General features: G+C 45.2%; 1 protein-coding gene across 1 annotated transcript in view; it reads right to left on the minus strand.

The window, feature by feature from the left end:
• The window catches only part of LOC138504107 (aminopeptidase N-like), a 268,498-nt gene that overhangs the window by 218,139 nt on the left and 24,545 nt on the right, over positions 1–25,814 (minus strand). The window contains exons 2-4 of the mRNA XM_069624318.1: positions 13,382–13,524; positions 11,060–11,196; positions 10,829–10,955 (exon numbers count right to left, since the gene is read on the minus strand). Coding sequence (XP_069480419.1) covers positions 10,829–10,955; positions 11,060–11,196; positions 13,382–13,524 — 407 coding nt within the window. The remainder of the gene's footprint in view (positions 1–10,828; positions 10,956–11,059; positions 11,197–13,381; positions 13,525–25,814) is intronic.

Genomic DNA, 25,814 nt, shown 5'->3' on the forward strand with positions numbered 1-25,814 from the left:
GTACCTGAAGTTTCAGTTGCTGGTCTCGCCGGTGACGCCAGACTGGTAGACCTTCAAATAGAATGCAGAAATTGTAACGCTAGGAAGCGACCCCGACCCAACCCTAATGGAACAGGGATGGATTGGAATCACCTCCCGACGCCACTGGCTCACCTCCCTGCGGATTAAAGTGACACCGGGACAGTGCAAGCACTGACAGGGAGGTGATGAGGTGTTGAGCTGGTATGGTCCGGTAGAGGTTCACAAGCTGGAGGATTGAGAAGGTCTTCAAAGATGTCCAGGCACGATCCTCCAAGGCAGTTGATAATATGGAGGGCTGGCACCCAGAGCCAAACAGGCAAGGAAGATCCAGGCAAACAAGGAGATCAGGAAGAGAGTGGAACCCAGGGAACAGGAAGGCCCAAGGAGAGGGGAGAAAGCCAGGAAGGGGAACCCACAACCTCCTAAGGGCCACAGAGCCAAGGGAAACTAATCCCAACAGAAATGAACCCAGGAGGAGAGGGGAAAACTGGAAGGCAGGAACCACAAGGAAGGGACCCAACAGGAGCTAAGGTAGCCCGAGAGGCCAGAGAACCGGACAAGGAAGCAGGAGCCAAGGAGCAGGAACCTGATGCAACGGCACCTAGCGACGGTAAGTGGGGAACAAACCGCGTTAAGACGCGATCTGTAGAGGGCCGGACACTATTTACAGCATCCGGCACGAAAGCGTGCTCGGAACGCTAGCGGGGCTGCGCATGCGTAGCGGCCGAGCGGGCACCAGAACGAGGCTTGGAACACAAGCTTGTCTGCCCGTTCCTGGTTACCCGCGAGGTTCGCGCATGCAAGCGAAGGTGTCGAGCGTCGGCCCGCTGCCTACAGCCACGCTTCCCAAGCCGGTAATATGGGTACAACTGCCACGTCCGGGGACGGACACGACGAGAAGGCCAGGTAAGTGTCCTAACACCATACCCCCCTCCGGAAAGACCGGAAGAACCCGGCTTCCAAGGAAAACGGGCATAAAATTCCCTAACCAAACGAGGGACATGAACGTTCTCAAAAGGTTCCCAAGTGCGATCACAGGCAGGATAGCCCTTCCAGTCAATCAAATACTGCAATTTACCCCTAAAGAGACGGGAATCACATATTTCCTGCACCTCAAATTCAGGGAAACCTTCAACGTCAATGGCAGCGGGTCGGGGGCAGGCATGATGGAAGGGATCTGAATGATAAGCCTTTAAAAGAGATACATGAAAAACAGGGTGGACCCTCCAGGATTCTGGCAACCTAAGTTCAAAAGCTACAGAAGATACCCTCTTGACAATCGGAAAGGGGCCTAAAAACTTGGGAGCTAATTTCAAGGGTACGTTCCGTGCAGGCAAATATCTGGAAGATAACCACACAAGATCTCCCACCCGGAATGGTGGCTCAGGGCTCTGATGTTTATCGGCCTGTCTCTTCATGGTCTCACGTGCCTTGGCCAGGGTACCAGCCGCTTGATGCTGCAGATTCTGGATATCGGTGACAAGGCGATCCGCCGAAGGAACATTACTTGATTGTACTGGCGTAAAAGGCAGCAATCTGGGATGAAGGCCAAATGTACAGAAAAAGGGACTTAGTCCGATTGCAGAATGAACTGAATTGTTATACGCAACTTCGGCCAAATCGAGATGCGACATCCAATTTGTTTGGGAGGCATTGGCAAAACAAGGGAGGTACTGTTCTAACGTTTGGTTTGTCCTTTCTGTCTGTCCATTGGTTTGTGGATGATAGCCAGAACTGAGTGCCCTATGGATGCCTAAATGCTGGCACAACTGACCCCAAAAGGAAGAGATGAACTGAGAACCACGGTCAGATATTATCTTGACAGGTAATCCATGCAGACGAAATACATTGTGCAAAAAGGCACATGCTACTAGAGCAGCCGTGGGAATTCCTGGGATGGGAATGAAGTGGGCCATCTTGGTGAAACAGTCGACGATAACCATGATACAGGTATGACCTTCGGAGGGCGGAAGGTCGACAATGAAATCAGTGGCGATTGTATGCCAAGGAAAAAGCGGTGTTTCCATGGGATGTAAAAGACCTAGAGACTGCATGCGTGGAACCTTGACCTGGGCACAGATGGGGCAGCATTCCACATAACGTCTGACTTGCAAAGTCCATTTAGGCCACCAAAAATGTCGAGAAATGAGTTCTTGCGTAGACCGAATACCACGGTGACCTCCTATCTTGGAGTTGTGAAAGCTTTGTAGGATTGTCTTGCGAAGCTCATCCGTGGGTAGGTATAACCTATACTGAAAAAAAAGCAATCCGTCCTTCTCCCTCAACTGGTGACGTCTCATCAACGTATCCCGAGAAGAATCAGACAAGGTAGCTTGTACCACCCTATGCAAGAACGATGGCAAAGCCAGTAGAAAATGCTTGGGAGCAATCACAGGCTGGTCTCGTCCTTCATGTTGCACATCATCAGCCAAAGAACGGGAAAGAGCATCCGCCTTCACATTACTGCTACTGGGTACATAGGTGATATGGAAATCATACTGTGAAAAAAAAGGCCCATCGAGCATGGCGGGAGGTCCGACACTGCAGAGAGCGTAGAAATTGCAAGTTTCGATGGTCAGTGCGTACCTCCACCGGAAAGCGTCCTCCGAGAAGATGATGGCGCCATTCTTCAAAGGCGGTCTTGATGGCCAGTAGTTCCTTTTCGATAATGGGATAGTTCCGTTCACTAGCCGTAAGTTTTCTGGAGTAGTAGGCTACAGGGAACTCCATTCCAATGCTCAGAGCCATCTGAAGTAGAACGGCTCCCACAGCAAAATCCGAAGAGTCGGCTTCCACGATAAACGGCTGGTCGTCTTGGGGATGATGTAAAATAGGCACGGAACTAAAGGCCTTCTTTAATTGCTCAAAAGAGGCGGCAGCATCATGCCCCCAAACAAAGATTCTCTTACTGCTGGTCAAACAGGTTAAGGGTGCAGATAATTGCGAAAAAGATGGAATGAATCTCCGGTAGAAATTAATGAATCCAAGAAAACGTTGAAGAGAATTTCTGTCGCTGGGAACTTTCCATTCTAGGATTGCATGAACCTTGGCTGGATCCATGTGTATACCCGACGCACTGATTACATACCCAAGAAATTCAATGTGGTCTTGGTGAAAAAGACATTTTTCAAGCTTAGCGTAAAGGTTATTCACATGTAGCCGCCGAAGTACCTCTTTTACATGTACTATGTGCTCTTCGAGATTTCATGAAAACACCAATATGTCATCCAAATAAACCCAGACTGAGGTCCCGATTAAATCAGAAAATATATGATCCATTAGACGCTGAAAGACAGCTTGGGCATTACATAGCCCAAAAGGCATAACTCTGTATTCATAGTGCCCGCTTGGAGTCTTGAAGGCCGTCTTCCATTCATCTCCGGCCTTTATCCGTACCAAATGGTAGGCTCCACGGAGATCGAACTTGGAAAATATTCTTGACTCACGTAAAGATTCCAAAATGGATCGAATCAAGGGAAGTGGGTATCTATCCTTTCTAGTGATGTCGTTTAGTTGGCGATAATCAACACACGGGCGCAGGGTACCCTCCTTCTTCTTTACAAAAAACAGTGGGAATCCTGCCGGTGAATTAGAAGGAGCAACATACCCTTTCTGAAGACATTCTTCAAGATACTCCTGCAAAACCTCCTTTTCTTGAGCGGTCAGGGAGTACACCTTGCCATGTGGAATCACAGCGTCGGGCAACAGGTCGATGGCACAATCAAAAGATCTGTGAGGAGGTAAGGGAATGTCCTTAGGTTCAGAAAAAACCTCATGAAGTTCAGCATATTCAGAGGGAACTGAAGAAACAGAGAGTAAGCGTGGCACACCAACCCCTTCAGTCTGGGTGGCAACCGATGATTGCGTTGAAGAAGAACCGATATGGCAACAGTCCTGCACACAATGATCAGAGGTGAAAACCAAGGTCCGAGTCTGCCAGTTGATGTTGGGGTTATGGTGTAACAACCAAGGCAATCCCAAAATGATCGGATAAGAGGGAGTCTTGATGACATCCAGAGAGATCTTTTCGTGATGTTCTTCAATCCACAAACTCAGTGTCTCGGAATGTTGATGGACCGGACCCGAAGACAACGGGGTACCGTCAATAACTTCCACCACTGAAGCACAATTCTTTTCAATCAAGGCAATACCATTCCTGATGGCAAAAACAGCGTCCATATAATTTCCAGAGGCTCCACAATCCAATAATCCCAGTACCTTAATGGGTTCTTTTCCTGACCAAGAGACCTTGAGTGTTAAAACCATAAGCACGACTGGTTGCATGGGTTGTCGGACCTGTGCTGAATCGGGAAGGACTGTAGAAGAAGAGAGGCCCATCGTCGCCTTTCCCCTAAACGATAGGCCATTCAGTTTTCCGACTTCCGAAGTGGTCTTAATGGACAAGTACTGAGATAATGGCCAGAGGCCCCGCAATACAGGCACAACCGTAGGTCACGTCTACGTTTCTTCTCGGCATCAGATAGGGGACCTCTGACCGCTCCCAGTTGCATAGGTTCAGGAGTTGGTTCAGATGAGGTAGATGCTTTGGCTGGCACTGGAATGAATCTTGGAATTGACCTTTCCAAACGGCGCCTCTCACCCCTTCTCTCAGACAACCTGTGATCAATCTGCATCACTTGTTCTTGCAATGCTTGCAGGGTTTCAGGTTCTGGAATATGGAGAAGTTCATCCTTATATTCCTCTCTCAACCCCCTACGAAAAAGGGTTTTCTGAGTAATCTCAGGCCATTGTGAATCGGTGGCCAGCTGACGAAAACGGCTGATGTAGGTGATTATATCACTGGATCCTTGCTTCAGGTCCATGAGCTGATTTTGCGCAGCAGCGGCGAGGTTGGGAGACTGGAACACCTCCAAAAAAGCCTTCTCAAAGGCCACAAAATCCTCCAGAACCAGACTCTTGGCAGCTACCAAAGGAGTGGCCCAGGCCAATGCGTTTCCGGTTAGATTTCCCAAAATGTACCCAATCTTGGCCTTATCCTGGTTGAAATGCGTAGGGCGGCACAAAAAATGTATTCTACAATGATTGCAAAATTCTGCCACCCGTCTAGGATCTCCGTCAAATTTTATTGGGCTGGTCTGAGCCATCACAGACTCTGCAGAGGTACTGGGGGTAGCCCCTTGAGCTACCAGCTGACGTAAGGCCAAATTCTCCTGATGCAATACTGTCATCTCGGCACGTAGGGCCCTGATCTCATTCCTCAATTCCTCAGAATCCTCCATTTCAGAATCGGAACTGGTTGTTAGGCATCTTAATCTGTTAAACTGAGCGTCTCTGGAGCGCTGCGTACCTGAAGTTTCAGTTGCTGGTCTCGCCGGTGACGCCAGACTGGTAGACCTTCAAATAGAATGCAGAAATTGTAACGCTAGGAAGCGACCCCGACCCAACTCTAATGGAACAGGGATGGATTGGAATCACCTCCCGACGCCACTGGCTCACCTCCCTGCGGATTAAAGTGACGCCGGGACAGTGCAAGCACTGACAGGGAGGTGATGAGGTGTTGAGCTGGTATGGTCCGGTAGAGGTTCACAAGCTGGAGGATTGAGAAGGTCTTCAAAGATGTCCAGGCACGATCCTCCAAGGCAGTTGATAATCAGGAGGGCTGGCACCCAGAGCCAAACAGGCAAGGAAGATCCAGGCAAACAAGGAGATCAGGAAGAGAGTGGAACCCAGGGAACAGGAAGGCCCAAGGAGAGGGGAGAAAGCCAGGAAGGGGAACCCACAACCTCCTAAGGGCCACAGAGCCAAGGGAAACTAATCCCGACAGAAATGAACCCAGGAGGAGTGGGGAAAACTGGAAGGCAGGAACCACAACGAAGGGGCCCAACAGGAGCTAAGGTAGCCCGAGAGGCCAGAGAACCGGACAAGGAAGCAGGAGCCAAGGAGCAGGAACCTGATGCAAGGGCACCAAGCGACGGTAAGTGGGGAACAAAACGCGTTAAGACGCGATCTGTAGAGGGCCGGACGCTATTTACAGCGTCCGGCACGAAAGCGGGGCTCGGAACGCTAGCGGGGCTGCGCATGCGTAGCGGCCAAGCGGGCACCAGAACGAGGCTTGGAACACAAGCTTGTCTGCCCGTTCCTGGTTACCCGCGAGGTTCACGCATGCAAGCGAAGGTGTCGAGCGTCGGCCCGCTGCCTACAGCCACGCTTCCCAAGCCGGTAATATGGGTACAACTGCCACGTCCGGGGACGGACGCGACGAGAAGGCCAGGTAAGTGTCCTAACACATTGAGGCCAACATTTGTAGGTTGACAAACTAGTTGTCTGAACTTGGAGAATCCCATCCATGCATCCACCTCTATTAAATCACCACACACTGTCCTGCCATCTGGGTGTCAACCTACATTTTATTTCTGAGCAGCACCTGAAGTCCCACTATGTCCTTCCTCATCTACTTCAATGTTTGCATGCATGCTGTAAGCATCCCACCCATCTAGCAGAGCTCTCCAAGCAAGTGGAAAGAGTTTGGAGGTGAAAAGGAGAGGCACAGGTGCGACATACCCAGGATGCCACAGACAACATTTCACAGTTCATTACCCAACATATAGACTCCAGTTTGGTTTTAAATGCAAACAATGAGCCTGCCGTCCCATCTTGATGACGTTAGTCAATCAATAGGAAAACCGTCAGAAGTTGGTTCAAGCAAGACACTAGCCGGCCACTTGAGTGCTCTTTGTCTTCAAATCACTGAGAGCTAGCTTTCTACACACTCCTTACCGAATACTGACTTTGTCCCAGTCTCGATTTCTTACTGTTCTGTACTGCGATGCCATTGCTGAGTCCATACTGAAATCTTTGCATTCTAATATGTCCTTGTGACCAGAGCTGTATGGGGTTCCTTGCATCCTCAACCAAGCATGCTGAAATATTCCTTAATGTCCTAAGAAGACAGGTATCAAGGTACTGCTTGCCAATAAGCTATTCTCCTTCATTTAGACATTCTCCTTAATTCTGTGAAACATGCACCAATCCTCATCTAATCGGTGTCTGCACCATATGCCCATTGCCCAATCTAATAAAAAATCTGCCAAAATGTATATCCACCGGTGTAATTAGGTAAAATTCGGAATTTCTTTCTTCACAAATGTATATAAAATATTTTGGGAATTACACCGCTGGAGAAATTGTTAAAAGCATAGTCAATTTCCTGGATTTCTATTAGCTAAATAGGTGGGAAAGTATGGTTCTAAACCATGTACTTGTTTTCCACTTACTTTGCTAGAAAACAAAAAAGCAGATGAACATTTAACGCAGATATTCTCCACAAACTTAATAACAACTGTTCAGTTAGTTTGCTGAATACATCCCCAGCAACGGTCCCTCTGCTTACTTTTTTCCATGGATTTTGAAAGCCACAAACCCCATTTTTGCGAAACCGTTTTCTCTAAATCTACTGCCTTGGATGCCTTGCCACACTTAATCATGTCTGTTATCCTGGCATGCACCACTTTCTGACCTTAATCGACACCTATGTCCTTTTCTGAGACTGCAGCCCATACACCTGCCCATCCTGATGTCTTCTTGTTTCCTGTAAACATCCCTCCCTCATATTCAGGACTTTTACTCAATTCCGCCCCCTCCCCCCCCCACTGTAATTGGATTCATCCCCTGCTCTTCCTGTTTCCTCAGTGGGTGACAGCATCCACTCATCTAACCTGTCCAAGACTGCTTAATTAAAACCAAAAAGAAAACAAATGACAAAGTGAAAAGCTGGCTTGTCAAGATCCTTGGGCCAAGAATCACCACAACCTTCAACCAAGCGCCTGGCTTGTGGCATAACTGGTACCATGAACGTGACTCCTTGTCCATACCCCTTGGCTGCAATGAGAGAAATGGCAGCATTGCCATTGTTTAATACCCTGCCCTGACCTTGTGGTGTGTCCCCTGTTTTTCTGTTTCTCGCTGTACGGCTGTTCATTTGCCTCTTGCATTGTACATTGTTGCATGCTGTATCATTTTCTTTGTGTCAGTGTTGGAAAAGCTAGTCCAGCTGAATGCAACATAAGCTTTGAAACATTAAGCAGGCCAGCAATCCTATGATGGTACAGGAGCTGGTGTGTCTATGGAGAGAGCATGAATGGGTGCACACATGAGAGTCATTCTTGCACTGAGAGATTGCTTGAGTGGGCATGGATATCCGACGCAGAGAATTTCTATGCTTTGGGGGTTTCGACGTAACTTTTATATCAGACCTGCATTATAATGTTTGCTTTGCAAATTTGATGCAATAATTCATGAACCAATGGGCCTCATTACGAGGTCGGCAGTAACTCGCAGGTGCGACCGGGGTTTGCTGCCGACCCCGTAACACTGTTTCTGCTGCCTGATATCCTGGTGACCCCGGGAGTTCACAAGTTGCGGCATAACGGGTTGGCGGGCGGCGAAAACGATAAGTCCCCATTCCCGTGGCGTCCCTTTTGACTCCATGGGAATGGGGACACTGAAGCACCAGCACCATTGCTAAACGTGGCAGTGTTTCAGTGAAGACAATGCTGGTAGGGACCAGAATTCCCAGCAGGTCAGACCTGCAGGAGGATCCGTGGCCCCTACTGGCATTGTTGGAGTATGGCAGTCCGGAAAGGGTGTCGGTTCCTTGCTACTGGCCCCCTTGCTTCCGGACCGCCATGCTCAATATGAGGCCCAATGTGTGATTTGGGGCCAATAGACACTTAGTTGCTCATGTGTGTACGCAATAACATATAGTTACCCATGCCAACACAACCTGGGTCAATGAATCAATGTTTTATAAAGTCTTGTTATTTTATTGAACTATTTCAAGCGTCAGATGTTTATTGGATCTTACTGTGTTTAAATGCATAAAGTTCGGAAGGGATCTGGGATATGTGTCTAATAAAATGCATAGATACCAGATTCATTCAGTGACATAAGACTAGTAGACAATTCAAGAGGAGTGGAATGGAGCAAATGTACACTTCTCGGTGTGGCACAACAATACCCATCATCTTCCAAAGCTATGGAGGGAAATAGTCTTTGACCAGACTTTGCAAAAGCTTTCCAGTCAAGCAGATGTTTATATCCTAGTGATGGTTATTGCACGTTTGAATGGTGATATTGTATTATCTTTCGGAAGTAGACTCCGGAGGCCCCATGGAGAGACTGAGGCTTCCCAAGAGGAGATTTGCCTGGTGATGAATCTCTGATGCAGCGTAGCTTTAACAAAACTGGTCAGCGGAGCAGGGAAGAGTGGATGAGCATTGACCTCCATTGCTTGCCAAAAAATAATATATTCTGCCAACGTGAAAGATGCCTTTAGGTTGGGCGTTCCAAAGCACATGATCGGTGAAACCAAAACCCTGCCAGCTTCATTATCGGGTCGGCCCAAGTGGAAATGTGTGCTTGCTTTTATCACATAAGGCATGCATTACCTAAAGTACCATTCAATAGTTCATAAACTGTAGGAGGGTGTCAATAGTCAAAGAGAGGGAATCACCTGATTTGTGTGGACCTCAAACTCCGATCTTCATGAAACCATTCCAAAATATCTACTGAAGAATGTAAACCACTTACAACCTGGGTGAGTTGCAACCACTAAATGCATTCTGATGGCAGACATGATTTTGCAGATAATAACCTAATGCTTTAAAGGACTCCTTGCAGATCTTAAAATGCCAATGCTTTCATGTGTCCACCCTTTAGACCAATCTTAAATCTCCCGAGGAACGGCACAGGCAGTGCTTAAAGTGGGCCGGGGCCTGCCGGGGCCAGGCCCGGGCAGTCTCCAAAAAGTGGGACTGAGCCGGGGCCCTGCTGGGGCCCCTTCCTACAGCAACATTGGCGGGAATGGCGGGATGCATTATCCAGTCGCGGCCGCAGCCGCGACGGGAGATGCACCTGCAATGAAGTCAGGCAAGCTGACAGAAGTGGCAGCCAGCCACAGCGACGCTGTGACTGGCTGCCACTTCCGTCAGTCATATTAACTGCTTCTGGTGACCCCTCGCGCGAGAGGTCACCAGAGGCAGTTACTGACTTACTGTCCCTTTGTTTCCCCAGGTCGCCGAGGCGTCTTTAACCCTCGGCGAACCTGGGTATTCCTCGACATATTTCGAGGTTTATAAAAGATGGCTTTGAAAGTACACATTTCAAGCCATCTTTTATAAAGCTTTGCTGACGGACAATTTTGTCGTAGTCAAAGCTTTATAAAAGATGGCTTGAATTGTGTACTTTCAAAGCCATCTTTTATAAACCCGAAATGTTTAAAAAAGATGGCCTGAAAACTAGGCAAACCGTAGGGTATGCACACAAGTATATATAAATGTTATATATTTGTGTGCGTACCTTACTATGGTTTGTGTACTTTGCTAGGGTATGCACACAAGTATATATAAATGTTATATATTTGGGTACGTACCTTACTATGGTTTGTGTACTTTGCTAGGGTATGCACACAAGTATATATAAATGTTATATATTTGTGTGCGTACCTTACTATGGTTTGTGTACTTTGCTAGGGTATGCACACAAATATATATAAATGTTATATATTTGTGTGCGTACCTTACTATGGTTTGTGTACTTTGCAAGCCATCTTTTCTAAACATAGAAATATGTTACATATTTCTATGTTTAGAAAAGATGGCTTGCATAGTACACAAACCATAGTAAGGTACGCACACAAATATATAACATTTATATATATTTGTGTGTATACCCTACGATTTGCGTACTTTTTAGGCCACGCCCCTCCCGCAAGCCACGCCCCCCAAATGAGGGCCTCCCCCTCGATTTCTTACCCCACTTAAAGCCCTGGGCACAGAGTTCGTATTACCTGACTTCGGCAGTGGGTATGTTACATTGTAATAATTTGCATAGAAATTTAGTACGGGTCCCGTCATATTCAAGGCATATGCGGCTTGATTTTCCTCAATGGCTTTGGAAGGAGCCCAGACCCGGATCTAAACATAAAGGAGACAAATGTAAAATAAGGACACCTCCATAGGTTAGATGCTCTTATGGCATTCATGGACTAACTCAGTGCCACCTCGCACACAAAGCTTACCTGCACTCCATTGCTTATTTTTTCAACATAGGAAAATTCACAGACAACCAACGCAAGCAGGTAAGTGGACATCTTTGGTGTTCTTTGAAATGCTGTGACATTCCAGGTGACGTTGCCAAGGACTTTTTGAGTCGTGCCTAAGGAGAAAAGAAAGAGTTTCACTTATTCGGTCCTTATATTTCTCTAGTCCCTGCCATTCCAGAGCTGCTAGGCCTCTGCCACTGGAGTGTCCCCCAGTCCTTAGAAAAAAACAATCCCCTGTTAGCACCCTAAAGCCCACGCACCTTCTCGACAGAGTATCATACAATCATTCACGGCCAGAGCACTTTGCACACAGATGTGTCCTTACTTATGTCAAAGTAGGGAAGAGTAACCTATTTTGCGTGTGGGCCAAATTAGAAAAGTGATTGTTGGGGTGCGTATATGTGTTTGAGAATACACTTGGCCTACGTGGTGAATTTGAGCTAGTGGGTGGGTTGGTGCTGGAGTGTGGAAATTAGATTGTTACGGGCGTCACTGATTCGCAAAGAGATATGATGTACTGTACCTATAGGCTAAGTATGAGGAAAGCAACAATCAGGCAGAGGTCTATTCAGACTCCTGCTTGCCCTGAACAGCACTAAAGAGTTCCTTTTGAAAAACAAATACTTTCCCTCGTCGAAATCCGAGTGAAAATCCTTAATTGACATTTCAGGTGACAGAACCCCTTCAGGTCGGTCACCTGTATTGCGCAGCTAGCTCTCTCACGTGTGTGGTGCTGCAGTAGCTCCATCAAACCTTCAGTTTCTTGTCCGTCCCACACTTGGCTTTCGCACGCTTAAACTCCAAATTCCAAATTCTACACAATATCTCTTACCTTTCATGTGGTCTTGCCTAGCCCCATGCATATGGTTTCGGGCGTGTGGTGATGCAGGAGAACATTAAACGTTATAACTGATATTTCACAACAGTTTCACAGGTTTAAGACCTAAAAGTGTCCACAGAGAGTTCTATTTTCTCTTAATAGATATTCTGAAAGGAATTCCTACCTTGACAAAATGAGTTGGTGTTGTTTGTTTCACCGAGACCCGTTACACACAATGGCTTTCAATGCTGATAATCATGGAGTACCATAATAGAGGGATTGCTTCAACACACGCACAACTTCAACTAAACATTTATGGGGCGATTGTATCGACGCACCAAGCATGCAGAATGAGACAATGTGTGTGCTAGCTACAGGAGGGACTGTCACTGCTCAAAAGGCATTCCCATTCACGAGGCCAGCTGCTTGGATATGTACCCCATCTGCCGTTCTGCTCCTCATGATTGCCATCCTCTGTCGCAGTCGTACACCAGGCACCAAGGACAGCACACAGCAGGCAGGAGTCTGCACAGCACTGTGCTGTGCCTGATGTTCACACCCCCAAACAGAAATAATAAAGTCGCCTGGGAAAAGGCCACCAAGGGGCAGCATTTCTCCAAGTTTGCACGCCCAAGAAAACCGAGCACTTTCCCCACAAATTCTGGGACTGGGGCATATAACAGTAACTAATACCAGTCCTAGAATATGTGGGGGAAGGCCTTTAGGGTTGCAGGGAAAAAGAATATCCTACCGGATGACTTTTTCTCAGGCGACATTTTCACATAGAACCAAATGCTCAGGCTTGGCATGAATGTTTCAATGTAATGTTTACCTTTCCACTTTCCAAAAAGAGGTGGAAATGTAAGCATTGTAGTGGCAGACTCAGGCTGTCTGAAGGCACATCATTGAACCTGCACAGATGGAGGCCTGTCATGGGCCTTCTGGTAATGCAACTTAAGTTGCCCAATGCACACTGAAGTGTTGGGAAAGGGCCCAACAGTGCCGGCATTATTTTGCAATGCTCGAGTTCCATGCCTGCCACTCCCCAAAATGTCTGCTCGCCTCTCTTCTCCCCTCATCGCCTTGCCCAGTCTGACAGCCCTACCTCGTCCTCGAGTCAGCTTCTCCCTAACCTCCTCTTTTGCCCCTTGCCAATGATGCCGCTTGGACCCTGGTCTCCGAACTACGTAGGCAAGTATTTCCTAACGTGCCCTTCACTTCCTCCAACACCATCCTGAACACGGGCTAACCTTCTCGATTCTTTATTGTATTTTCGATTTTTCTGACCTTTGAGCATCTGCGACAAGTTCGAATGGCTACTTTGGCCATGGGAGATGCCTCTATGTCTGGCAAACACCAAGTACATTTAGATTGGGGGCTGTTACCAGATGGTACAGCCTCCCCCATCACCATGATCGAAATCCTAAAAGAAGTTAATGCAGTTTCTTTTAAGGTGAAAACAGTTGGTTTCAACTTACTTATAATGGGCATGTTTGATATTGCCACGAATTGTGGAAAGTGTACCACGGTAATGTTGAAGGTGGCTTTCATAGCAGGTTCATCAAAGCACGGGAATGCTTTCCTGGCATCAACAGGCTCCATCTGTGTGGTGGCAAGGACCCTAAAACAATATAGACTCGCAAGTTAAACCAAGAACAGCATTTTCACCACATTGCATTGAGTTAGTAAATATGGAGCATAATGATCACAATTCTGGGGCCTTTAATTAGTGTTTTGCTTGGTTTTAATTCAGCTAAGCCTTTTTCGGTATTCCAATAATATGCCATTATTCTTGGAGTTTGTTATGGTTCACAAATCTAAGGGAATTAATGAATAACACACATCGATGCGGCCCTTTAATTCAGCTGAAAATCTGCTTTGAATTCCACACATTTCTGCAGACACAGAACACAAATGCAATCCAGTTTTGTTATTCAGCACCATAATTGTTGTGTTTTTTCTTAATTTAAATGTATTGCTCAGAATTCTCTTTGCTGAAACAACATAGCTTTCCCAATTCACACTGTATTTGTGGATCCGTACGGGTAAATCAAACAGTACAATGTGCACCCACACAAGGTTTTTTGTTATTCGTTTGTGAGAAAATTGAGACCTTGCCTGCCCAAACTGCAGCACATTCACCATTGTGGTGCCGCAATCGTGCCAAAATGTAGTTGGTGCAAGTGAAAATGTCCAGTAGACAGGAGTAGAGGGAAATTATCCCTTTTGTCCTCATGTACAATTTGACAGATGGGAACGACCGGTTTACTCGGAAGTCCCACCCTACCGGAAGGACCAACCCGGTAGTGATATCATGGGGGTGACCCGTAAGTTCTACCCCACCGGATGGCCTATCCCCGAAGTAACATCATGGCTGTTCACCTGCAGTCCTGCCCTGACAGAAGTCTTATTCAGGATGTGACACCCTGGGGGGCATCTGGAAGTCCTGCCCTGCCAAAGGTCCCACCCCAAAAGTGGCATTTTGGGTGCCATCCGGCTGTCCCCCCTCCCAGTTGTGGGTAGGTGACATCAGCATTTTGACCAGGTAGTAATCTCTGTGGAGCCCTGTGTTGGTCCCCCCTGACACTGGTTCACAGGGTGACATCATAATGCGCAAATGTTGTATATGTTCTTTTTGACCCCTGGCAGGTATGCCCCCAAGACCCAGAAGCATGTCATAAGGCCCATAGTGCGCCAGGGCGCTATGGAGATGATGCAGACATAAACCTGTGATGTTTTGGTGGGAGGTGTGGTGTAGATAGCACATTTTTTGACCGTGAAATGTTTTATGGTGCAGCATCGTGCTGAGGAGATGATGCAGGTGTGGTGCCATGCCTAATGGGTGGGGGTAAAGGGTTTATATAGAGAAGGATCACCAAAGAGAGGTATACAGTGCTCTTGAAGACTTGGCTATCCTTCTGGCTGTGATGTTATGGCTGGGCTGGAGGACAAAGTATACATCGGTTACATAAATCTCCAAAAGACTTTAATGGTTGGTGATGTTGGGCATGAACAAGAGTCTGGTTAGTATTGAGCTATGCTAGGTTCTGTGTTTTCTTGTAATAAAAGACAGTAATATGTATACCCTGTTTTCTTATCAGCCCTATATGAATAAATCCTAATTAAAAGATAATTAAAAAAACAACCTGCTGTAAGTTGGTGAAGGTTTGCTATGCCCTCATTCTGGTGTGTGAAGCCCACACATGTTCTTTCATAAGGCCTTACTTGCAGCATTGTTGCAAGGCACGGCCCTGCTGCAGCTGTGTGAAGCACTTTCAGCTCCTATGTATACCAGCACAAGCAGTGGCAGGAGCCATCTGTCAGATAGGGGGGTTACGTAATGCTCTGCAAGATCCTGCTCACAGCTGTGAAACAAACGTGTGATCTAATGTGTTCAAGCTATTTCTGACTTGTAAAGAATGCAGTGTTGGAATATTGTAAAAAATTGGGCCTTGGCCAGAAATACATGAAATTGGTCCAAACAGCTGCTTTAAGGTTTTGCATAGGAACACATATCACGCCGCCATGTTCTTTCAAGCTTGTGTAATTCTTTGTGATAAATTCCAAACAGGTGCTGCAGCGTCGCTGCAGATATACGGGACCTGTACCCCTGTCAAAATCCTTGTGGTAAAATGGAACAACCGATATGCCGCGCGGTCCAGGATATGCATATTCTGTCAGTCCTTGGAGGAGGGGATGCATTATGATAAACTGTAACAGGTGGTGTGCTGCGGCGCCTTTGATATATGTATTCAGGACACATATTGACTAAACAGTGCTGCAGTACTCAAGAAGCCCGCCAAAATAGTTTATGTATGTCTGCCCTGCAAAGCATTGCCTTAGAGATCAGCTACACCGTCTGCAGATCCATTCACGCAAAAACAGAGAAAGCATGCCTGATAGTTTCTTCCCCCGAATAGTTTTTTTATTAAAAACAGCAGTTTTGTTGTTGTTGCAAAGAATCCCAAAAAATCTATTTAAAAAGAAAGTATGTAGATTTACCAGGATGTATTTCTATGTTGTGCTGTTTGTGCTTTGCTGAAATCTAAGCTTAAAATTCAGACTAGATTGTGTCTCTTCTTTTAAAAGCATGTTGATTTCTGCAGGACTTTATCGTTCTGTGTGTTCTGGGGGATCTAAAGCTGACTGGTGTCAAAAACAAATGTGGGGTTTTGTGATTCGAAGGCTGCATATTTTTCAACAGTTCAGGAGAGAGAGACAAAATTGTGCTTTTTTTTTACCTCTGTCACCAACATAGGGCATGTGTGTGTGCACGGGGTCTTTTGTTTTAAAAGATTGCTTATTTTTACACAGTAAACATATAGCGCTCCTCATGTCCTTGGATCCTGAAAACTGCTTAATGTCTAAAGCAGATGCTTCCATTGGCAATTTAGAGTTAATCTTTCTTTAGCGCATGAGAGAGAAATTAGTCCTCAGCGTAGGGTGTGTGCCTGCAATATGTGCACAGGGTCTTTTGTTTTGAAACATTGCTTTTTTTTACACTGCAAACATTTTGTGCGCCAATGTCCTTCAATCCTGAAAGCAGCTTAATGGCTAAAACAGATGTGTCCACATGCTGTCTAGTAGTTTGCTCATTCTCTGCAGCTTGAGAGACAGAGACAGCCTGAGCTTTGAACCTCTGCAGGTAGCTCAGAGGGTTGTGTAACTATGGCACAGTTTTATCTTTGCTGTTTTTTAGAATATTATTATTTACATTTTAATTTCTTATTTTAGCAGAGGCTGCTTATGAACTAGAACATCTCATAGATGTAGATGCTCCCCTCTCCCAAACGGTGCTTGATATTCTTATTGAAAATGGTTTTCATCTTCATGGTAAAAACGGATTCCATTTATTTTTTCTTATTATGTAGAATAAGAATTCTGGATTTTTCAGTGAAATGTCCCATGTTTTGAACCTGTTATGACTGTATACTTTCAATGTGTTAGCAGTCTTTCACAGGATATTAGAAAAAATATAAAAAGTGTTAGCTAGCTAAGTGTTAACATAGGAACCTCCTCTTTCTCATTGGGGGTTTCTAGATTTAGGCATGTAAGCACGTACTATATTCTTTGAATGTAGAATTTGTATTTCTTCTCAGCATAGCTTGCAAATACCAGTTTGTAGACAAATCCATCTGATTTTTGTATATATATTTTTTATATATATTTTTAAACATTAATTTGGACAGGGTCCTGTCAGCAGAAGAGTCCAAGCAGCTGTTAATAAAAGCTATGCTGTCTAAACACTCAACTCTGAACACGCCTCATGTGTACACACTCAGTACTTAAACATTTAAAATAAAACAGTAAAATTGTATTTTATTTTTAGATCCTTTTGCAAAGGATCACTCTTATGCTGTCAACGATTCACCCCTAACAAGAGAAATCCCTTGTCAATGTTTTGATGCTGGGCATTCAAAGACCCTGAAAGACACACCTGTTATCTTGAGAGGTAATTTTCTAAACCTGTTTTTCTTTTACAGGATCTTTTTACATGCATCTGTAATTTTATGGAACTCTCATGTTCACTTTGTCTTCCTAGACTAGGCAATGATAAAGTCTTAAGTCTTAAAACGTTGTTTATTGTAAATTCACACCCTCCTGCAGTCGTATTGTCTGGTAGCCCAGCTCTGAAAAGGAGAAATCCAAATGACGGGTCGCACCGTAGATTTGCATGATTACTCGGCTGCTAACAAAACTGTTTTTTTTTGCTTACCTGCATAGATCTCTGTAACTACTTGCACACATCCTTTTTTTGTTTTTTTTTGTTTTAGGTCTGGGGTGGGCATAAGGAGGCAGGTTTTTTTTCCTTGCAGCTGTAATTTGTGTAAAACCTGTTTATTTTATCATGTTTTTTGGAACAAATATTTGCATATAGCTCTGTAACTACCTGCCCAAATCCTTTTTAACATTTTTATTTTTGGATCTTGGCTTGTGGGTGAGGAAGCATCCCTAGCGCATAAGACCCTTGTGGCTCTACCAACGGAAATTCCGAAGACTACAGGTCAGACATAGACGCAACACCTGCACACCTGCATGTTCTCAGGAATGCACAGGGCTCCAAAATATTTTGAAAAAAAAGAATAAAGAATAGAACCGTTGCAGGGAGTTAGATACTGACAAAAGCTTTGGAGGTCCACAAGGTTCTGGATATACCCCCTGGTATCATGATTGGTTTCAATGAGTTGAGTTTTTTGAAGATTGCTTTAGAGTACTAATCAAAATTCTATATAACAAAGACAGGCTTTGGAAATATTTTCCGCCGGGTGACACCTCTAATAAAATCTCAGTGTACATTCTACATCATGATCAGCACTATTACGGTATTTTAAACCTACATGGTTTCCTACGAGCTTGGGATGTATGCCCTTATTGCTGCCACATATACAGCAACCATATGGCTCACATGTGCCAATTCCATTGTGTGGTCATAACTGAATCTGTGTTTAAATGCCCCAAGTGCAAGTTATTTCCCAGATCTAAAGAATGTCTCGAAAAACACATTGAGAAAGCACCTCAGGGTTTAGCTGACTGCCATCTCAAAACAGACTGTGTCTCCTGTGGCCACTTGATAAGGGCTGATCAAGAATGTAAGTGTCGCATTTGCTCCAGGTGTAAAGTTAAAGTTGTCTCAATGGGGGACCACTTGTGTTACATGACCCCCCTCAAATATGTGCACAAAACAGAGCAATACATTGTTTTTCATATGGAGTGCATGCAAGAGACAGGCATTGACATTCCAAACTATATTTCTGCAAGACATTTAATGGAGGATAAGATCTGGGAATTTGAAGGTCCAGAATGCATCAGCCTTTTTGTTACAACATTTGTGGCTCAGAAATTCAGGTGCAATATCTGTCTGGCTAACAAAAGCCAAGGATATGATGTTTTATTCCTAGTACAACAGTTTATTAAAGAAAAAGTAGCCGTCAAGCTCATAACACAAGGTGCAAAACTGAAGCTCCTAGAGGTATCAGATCTTAAAATCCACTTTAGCGACAGTTTGAATTGTTTGCCCATGAAGTTAAGTAAGCTGCCTAAAGCTTTTAGATTCCCTGGTTCAAATGTTTATTTTCCATATTTCTTTAACACCAGAGGATCAAAATTAAGTGGAACCCATTCCTCATGTGCAGTGTTATGGTTCCGAATTTTAGATTTTAAGAGGGAGCTAAAAACCTATTGCTGTGAAGATATAAATATTTTGAGAACAGTCTGTACCATTTTTAGAGACAGTATCATCAAGCTGACTCACAAGGGGCACCTTCTGAACCCAGTCACCCCAGAGCTGGTCAAATATGACAGCTATCTAGACCCATTCACCTTTATTACGTTAGCTTGAATGGGTATGACTATATACAAACAGTTGTTTCTAGCACTGGAAACAATAGCTTTCTTACCGCCAGATCTGTACCACAGCAAACAAAAATGCTTCTCTACACCTTCCATACAGTGGTTGACTATGTGTCTGATCATGAAAATGTACCTATAGAACATGCCATGCACGGACGGGAGAAAAAGATTGCCCCCTATTTTCTAGATGGTTATGCTTCCTTAAATGGGGAGACCATGGCCTACAAATTTAACAGCTGTTATTTTTATGGGTGCCGAGTTGCTATAATAAAGAAGACTATAATACCCTTACGAACTGCACCTATAACCATTTACATAGAAGAACACTTTTAAAAAATAATTTTTCTTGAGGATTGAGGTTTATGTGTTATCACGCTTTGGGAGCATGAGTGGGCAGATATGTTGAAAAACGATGAGGGGTTAAACATTTTTTCAAAAAGAAAAATCTACCAGAACTCCTAGAACGGCGTGACACTCTTTTTGGAAGGCGGTTTAATGCTGTTAAGCTCTACAATGAAACAGTGGCAGGTGAAAAGATACATTACTATGACTTTATTAATCTCTACCCCTTTGTCAACAATTCACAAACCTACCCGCTAGGGCATCCCTCTATCATCCATGAAGATTTTGGGGGTTTTAAACAGTATTTTGGCTTCATCAAACTCCAGATGTGCCCTCCTAAGACATTTTATTTTCTGGTGCTCCCACAGTGGATTTCTGGAACGTTAATGTTCCCTCTATGTATGACCTGTGCAAAGTCTAAACAAACTGAAGAATGCACACACAGTGATGAGGAGAGGTCGATCACCGGTGTCTGGTGCACTGTTGAGCTGGAAGCAGCCTTGCAGAAAGGGTATTGGTTTGGGAGAATTAATTAAATATGGCATTTTGAGATGGTCATGGTGAATCTGTTTTGCGGTTACATGAGTCTGTTCCTGCATGATAAACAGGAGGCCTCAGGATACCCCAAGAGTCATAAGGACCCTGCCTCCCAAAAGATTTACATAGAAGAGTATTACAGACATCAGGGGATCAGGTTGAGACCTGACTTCATTGAAAATAATCCCTCCAGGAGTCAGTAAGCTAAACTATGTTTAAATTCCTTGTGTGGTGAATTTGCACAGAGAACCAATCTCCCAAACACAACAATCATAACCAACCCTGACAAACTGACTGCTTACCTTTTTAATGCTGGTTATGACATATCAAGCTTGCAGTTCGTAGATGAGGAAACAGTGTGCCTCTGCTGGAAGTATGCTTAACAGTTCGAACAACATTATCATTTTCATCACCTGTTTCACAACCACCCATGCTCGTTTGGAGTTTTACAAAATAATGGATGTCCTCCAAGAGCGCTGTTTGTACCATGATACCGACTCTGTCATTTTTGTCAGTGCACCTGGTGAGGAGAACCCACCCGTTGGGTGATTATCTAGGTGATTTAACATGCACATTATCTCTGGGTGAACACATTGTAGAATTTGTTTCTGCAGGTCACAAGACCTAGTCATATTGGACATCCACCGGGGCGGTTTGTATGAAGGTAAAAGGCATCACTCTGAATGTTAGTAAAAGTATGAAAATCAATTTTGATATCTTAAAGGAGTTGGTGCAGGAGTACTCTTTAAAAAAGATGACCAAAACTATTGTAGTCCAGTAGCCCTGCATAGAGCGTGGGAAAAAATTATGATTAGTACCCAAATGCTACAAAAAACGTTGAGGGTAGTAGTTGATAAGCGTGTGTTCACAGATGATTACAAGACATTACTCTATGGCTTTTAAAATGGGAGCATCACGTATGATGGACCCAAGGTTACAACACCCTTTTGCATGTTAGCGGGCCCTTCCAGCTGAGGTAAAAGCTATATTTATTAAACAGCTTTTAGAAAAAGCCCCACTATGATACCAAATAACATTGGCAACCCCTATATAATGAGTTGTCCGCTAAACTATCTCATCTGAAATTTGTGTTAGGTTTACCAGATTCCCTGAATGCTGATCGTTGTTAATATGATCATCGAAGATGATTTGATGATGAAGGGTGGGTTTACCTCTAAACTGGAAAATGTATTCACTCAGTATTCACACCATTGTAACCTAAGCAGCTCTCAGTTTGTTCAGAATTACAGGGGAAAGGGCAACCGTTCAATAACATTAAACACCAGTCATATAGTGCTGTCTAAGAACCCTAGAGATAAACAACAGCTTGCTATCCTAGCAAGACAAATGTACCCAGGTAACACCTGATTTTTCGTGGAGGCTTTTAAAGACACTAACCTGAAACCTAATAGTTATCTATTGGTGGATTTAAAAACAAACACGTTAGAGAACTACAGAATGCAGGCCAGTCTTTTCCTACGTGAACTACCTGTGGTTTACATACAAAAGACTTCTAGAAAACCCCAGTAATAAAATCTTTCCTCGTTAATACCAGCAACCAGCCACCATGACGGCACGTATTTGTAGGAACTTTGCTCTCCTTAAAATGCTAGTCACAGCAAGAGATCTTAAGGTGCCATCATTTATCAGACTACATCAAGGTGACCCACTATTCAATTATTCTACAAAAATATTTCACATACTTTAGACAGGTCGAGAATGAAAAGAATAAACTAACGTTATACATGCCCTCGAAGATCCTGCAAGTAGCGCCAAACCCTCCACATGTGCCCCTGTTTCAGATCCCATTGTTGTAGAAGGTGTGGACACCATTAACCCCCGTTATCATAAAAATGCTGAACTCTTGCTGAACAAAATGAGGAATGAAAAGGGCGTGTCAAGGAACGACAAGGGAGAGTTAATTTATAAAGGAACGGTTGTCAAGGGTTTCAAATGACCATGATCTAGTTTGCAGCATTACCAATCCTCAGGCATTTGGAAGACACAAAACCCTAGAGTGTGGGAGCTGTTTATGCAAGTAGTTGCCGATTCTAACATACCCCCTACCTTAGTGGAAAATATGGGACATTGTGAGCTGCTCAAAACCTTAAAAGTCTCTGAGGTTAAACCCCTGAAAGATGATGTTGATTCTCTAGACAATACATTAAAGAAAAGAAAAAAAGAAAAAGAAAACCAGCAAACGATTAGACTGGTTTATTTATTTGTTTTATTTGTTGATCATTTGTAAGGTCCTTTATACAACAGAATTGTGTTTCAAAGTGCCACAAGGCAAATGGGAATGTAACAGGGGAAATAATATCAGTGGCAAGATACAAAAAAGCAATAATAATATATATACATGCATGGTCCTACTAGGCCTTGTGGCATTTGGTTGTGCAAGTGCATTGAAGAGAAGTGCAGGGGAGGAGTATTGAAAGGGTGAGGGGAGGAGTGGACAAGCACTGGAAGAGGGCCGAAGAGGGAAGTGCTAAGGGGAGCAAGGAGGATCACCTCAGCTAAGTGATAGTACAGGCAGCTCTCAAAGGTGGTAGGTGGAGGGGGTGCTGGTAATGACTGGTAGGAAGGGCCTGAGAGCCTCTGGGGTTCATGAGGATTAGGCCACTCATCACAGCGGCAGTGGGGTGATTAGCAAGGAAGGGGAAGAGGGAAAGAAGTAAAGAAGAGCAGAGTTTTGAGCAATTTCCAGAATTTAAGGAGGTCCGGTTCACATCTGTGAGGGACAGGGAGGCTGTCCCAAAGGGAGGCACCAGCCACAGAGAGAGATCTGCTACCCACTCTCTGCTCTGCAAACATTTGATGGTCAGAAAGTTAGAACTAGAGGAGCATAGGGCTCTAGCAGAGGAGTATTTAGGGAGGGAAAGTTGAAGATAGCGTGGTCCCAGTCCCCAGAAGGGCTTGGGAATGATGGAGAGGGTATTGAATATGATCTTTGCGGCCACCAGGAGCCAGTTTAGAGATTTTAGGACTGGAGAGATACAGTCCCTGGGCTTGAGGCCAAGGATAAGACTTGCAACCTTATTCTGGATTAGCTGAAGGGTCGAAGAGAGGAGATGGGAGATTGAGAAAGAGGCTGTTGCAGTAGTCAAGCCTGGAAAGGACCAGGATCTGGAGACATTGAGCTTCTGGGGGAAGGTGAGAATAGGAAGAATGGCTCTGAGGAGATGGAGCTGGAAGTGGGACTTTTTGGTAAGGTCCATGATGTGAGGGGTGAAGGAGAGAGCGGAGTCGAAAATTATTCCAATGTTTTTGGCCTCAAGGGATGGTGGGTGTATAGAGCCCAAAGAGGGTGGCCAAAGGGTAGAAAGAAAAGAGTGCACAGGTGTTCCGATGAGGAGGATCTCCGTCTTACTGGCATTGAGACAGAGATCATTCACTGAACACCATGCCTGAATGGCAGACAGACAGTCAGGGCTGAGAAAGGAAGAAGAGGGGGAAGTAGAGCGAAGCTTGAAGGAAAGCTGTGTGTCATTGGGAGAACACTGGAGATGGGGATAGAAGGAGGAGATCAGATGAGCAAGAGGGGCGAGATAGATATTGAAGAGCTAGGGCAATATGATGGAGCCACAGGTAGAGAGGGTGATGAAGGAGGAAGGGCCCAGTTGCAGCTGGGAAGGGCAGTTAGTGAGGAAAGAGGTCAAGAAGTCCAGTTCCCGGCGAGTGATGCAGACGGTGTCACTGAGTCGCTTTATGAGGATGGAATAGTTGACTGTATCAAAGGCAGAGGAGAGATCGAGGAGAATGAGAACAGCAGGAGAGTTGGAGTAGAGATTTGCAAGCATGGTTTCACGGGTGTTCAGGAGAGCAGTTTCTGTGCCTCTGGATGCCCAGAATCCAGATTGCTGGTCATGAAGGCAGCCAACAAGATCAGTGTGGAGGGTCAGTTGGAGGAGGTCCAACTTTTCCAAGAGTTTACCCAGGAAGGGGGTAATAGAGATAGAGTGATAGTTAGGCGGGACGGAAGGGGCAGCAGATGGCTTTTTTAAGAGGGAGACCACAAGGGAGTGCTTGAGGAATAGAGGGGAAAAGCCAGAGGTGAAGGAGTGGTTGCGGAAGTATGCAAAGGCCAGGGCGAGAGAGATGTTGTCCTTAATGGTTCTGGAGGCGCAAGGGAGCACCTGTTCAGACGAGGCCTTCATACAGCAGAACACTTTAGAGACCATGGGCCTCATTACGACCCAGGCGGTAAGGGATTACCGGTACCGGTAAGGGCACCAGTGCCGGTAATCCCTCACCGCCCTATTCCGAGGTCCCTTTGTGGGTCCTCAATTAACGGCTGGTAACACCTCCAAACCTCCAAACCGTTATTACCTCCAAAGTCCCTTTGCGGGTCCCGTCCCGTTAAGGACGGGACCCGCAAAGGGACTTTGGAGGTAATAACGGTACCGCAATTTGCGGTACCGTTATTACTGGCTTCCCCATTCCCATTGAGCCCTATGGGGGCAAAAATGGGAATGGGGAAGGGCCATGGTGAATGGGGAATAAACGCCCCCGCCAACCTTGGAATGGGGTGGTAATTGCTCCATTTACCATGGCGGAATCGGTAAGGTACCGGCGACAACCATGGCGCTAATAGAGCCATGGTTACCGCCTGGGTCGTAATAAGGCCCCTTGTCTGGTTTTATGGCCAGGAGGGAGGAGAGTGGGTGGGTGGGATTCGGTGTGCCAAAGGAGGCAGGAGAGTAGGAGTGGGAGATGAGATGGGGTGGAGGAGACAGGTTGTCCTGAGTTTTGGATGTGAAGTGGGAGGCCAAGGCAGTGCAGAGGGACTGGTAAGGAAAAAGAGAGCTGGAGGCATGCATGGCGAAGAAACTCTGGGTTCAAGCCAGAGACACAAGCTTCTCTTATATTTAAACCAGTTGAGGAGACTAATTTGATTGTTGAGTTCCTTGACAGAGTCAAATAGAGCCATAATGATAAGATTGACAGTGTTTGGTAAATTTGCAGCAAAACGTACCTCCATGCAAAGATTAGCATTCCCAATCAGATTATAATAGCCGGATGATGCATTATCGGGTCTCAAATCAAAGGTAAACAGCGTGTAACCCCCATCATAGGGGTCACTCAATATCAAAAAGCCTTTATCACAATTACCACAAGTTGTAGTATTCTATAAAAAAGCATCAACACCACCATAACTACCAATTCCACTTTTTTCATAATAGCTGTACAATTCTTAAATGAGAGTTATTATCCAATGGCACTGTAGAGAGGTACAATAGAGTAATAAAGGAAGCGATCAGGTGGGCATGGCCTAAAGGGAGAGATTGGAAGGAGGTTGCGAAAAGGACAGTTGTGGCTCATAGGTTCACGCCGCACAGCACCACTGAGGTGTCCCCCTTCAAGCTTAGCAGGGGGAGGAAGGCCAACACAAAACTATTTCCAGGATGGATGGGTGAGGTGACTAGTATGAGAGTGGCGCTTGATGAGGTGGAAGACAATGTTAGGAAGAGACAATGGAGCAATGACACCCTGCAGGATAACAGGAATTTCAAGAGAGCAAAAATGACACAGGTTGGAAGTTGGGTTAGGATCAAATTACGGGTGGTCCTGAGGGACAGTGGGTGTCAATGGTCCAAACCGACTGAAGTAGTGGAAGTGTTTAAACATGCTCTGAGAACCAAGGATGGAAGGGTGTGGAACAATGAAAGAGTTATGGTTATG

Source organism: Ambystoma mexicanum, chromosome 11 (genome assembly GCF_040938575.1).
Source record: "Ambystoma mexicanum isolate Mex_15411 chromosome 11, UKY_AmexF1_1, whole genome shotgun sequence".
NCBI classification, from domain to species: Eukaryota; Metazoa; Chordata; class Amphibia; order Caudata; family Ambystomatidae; genus Ambystoma; species Ambystoma mexicanum.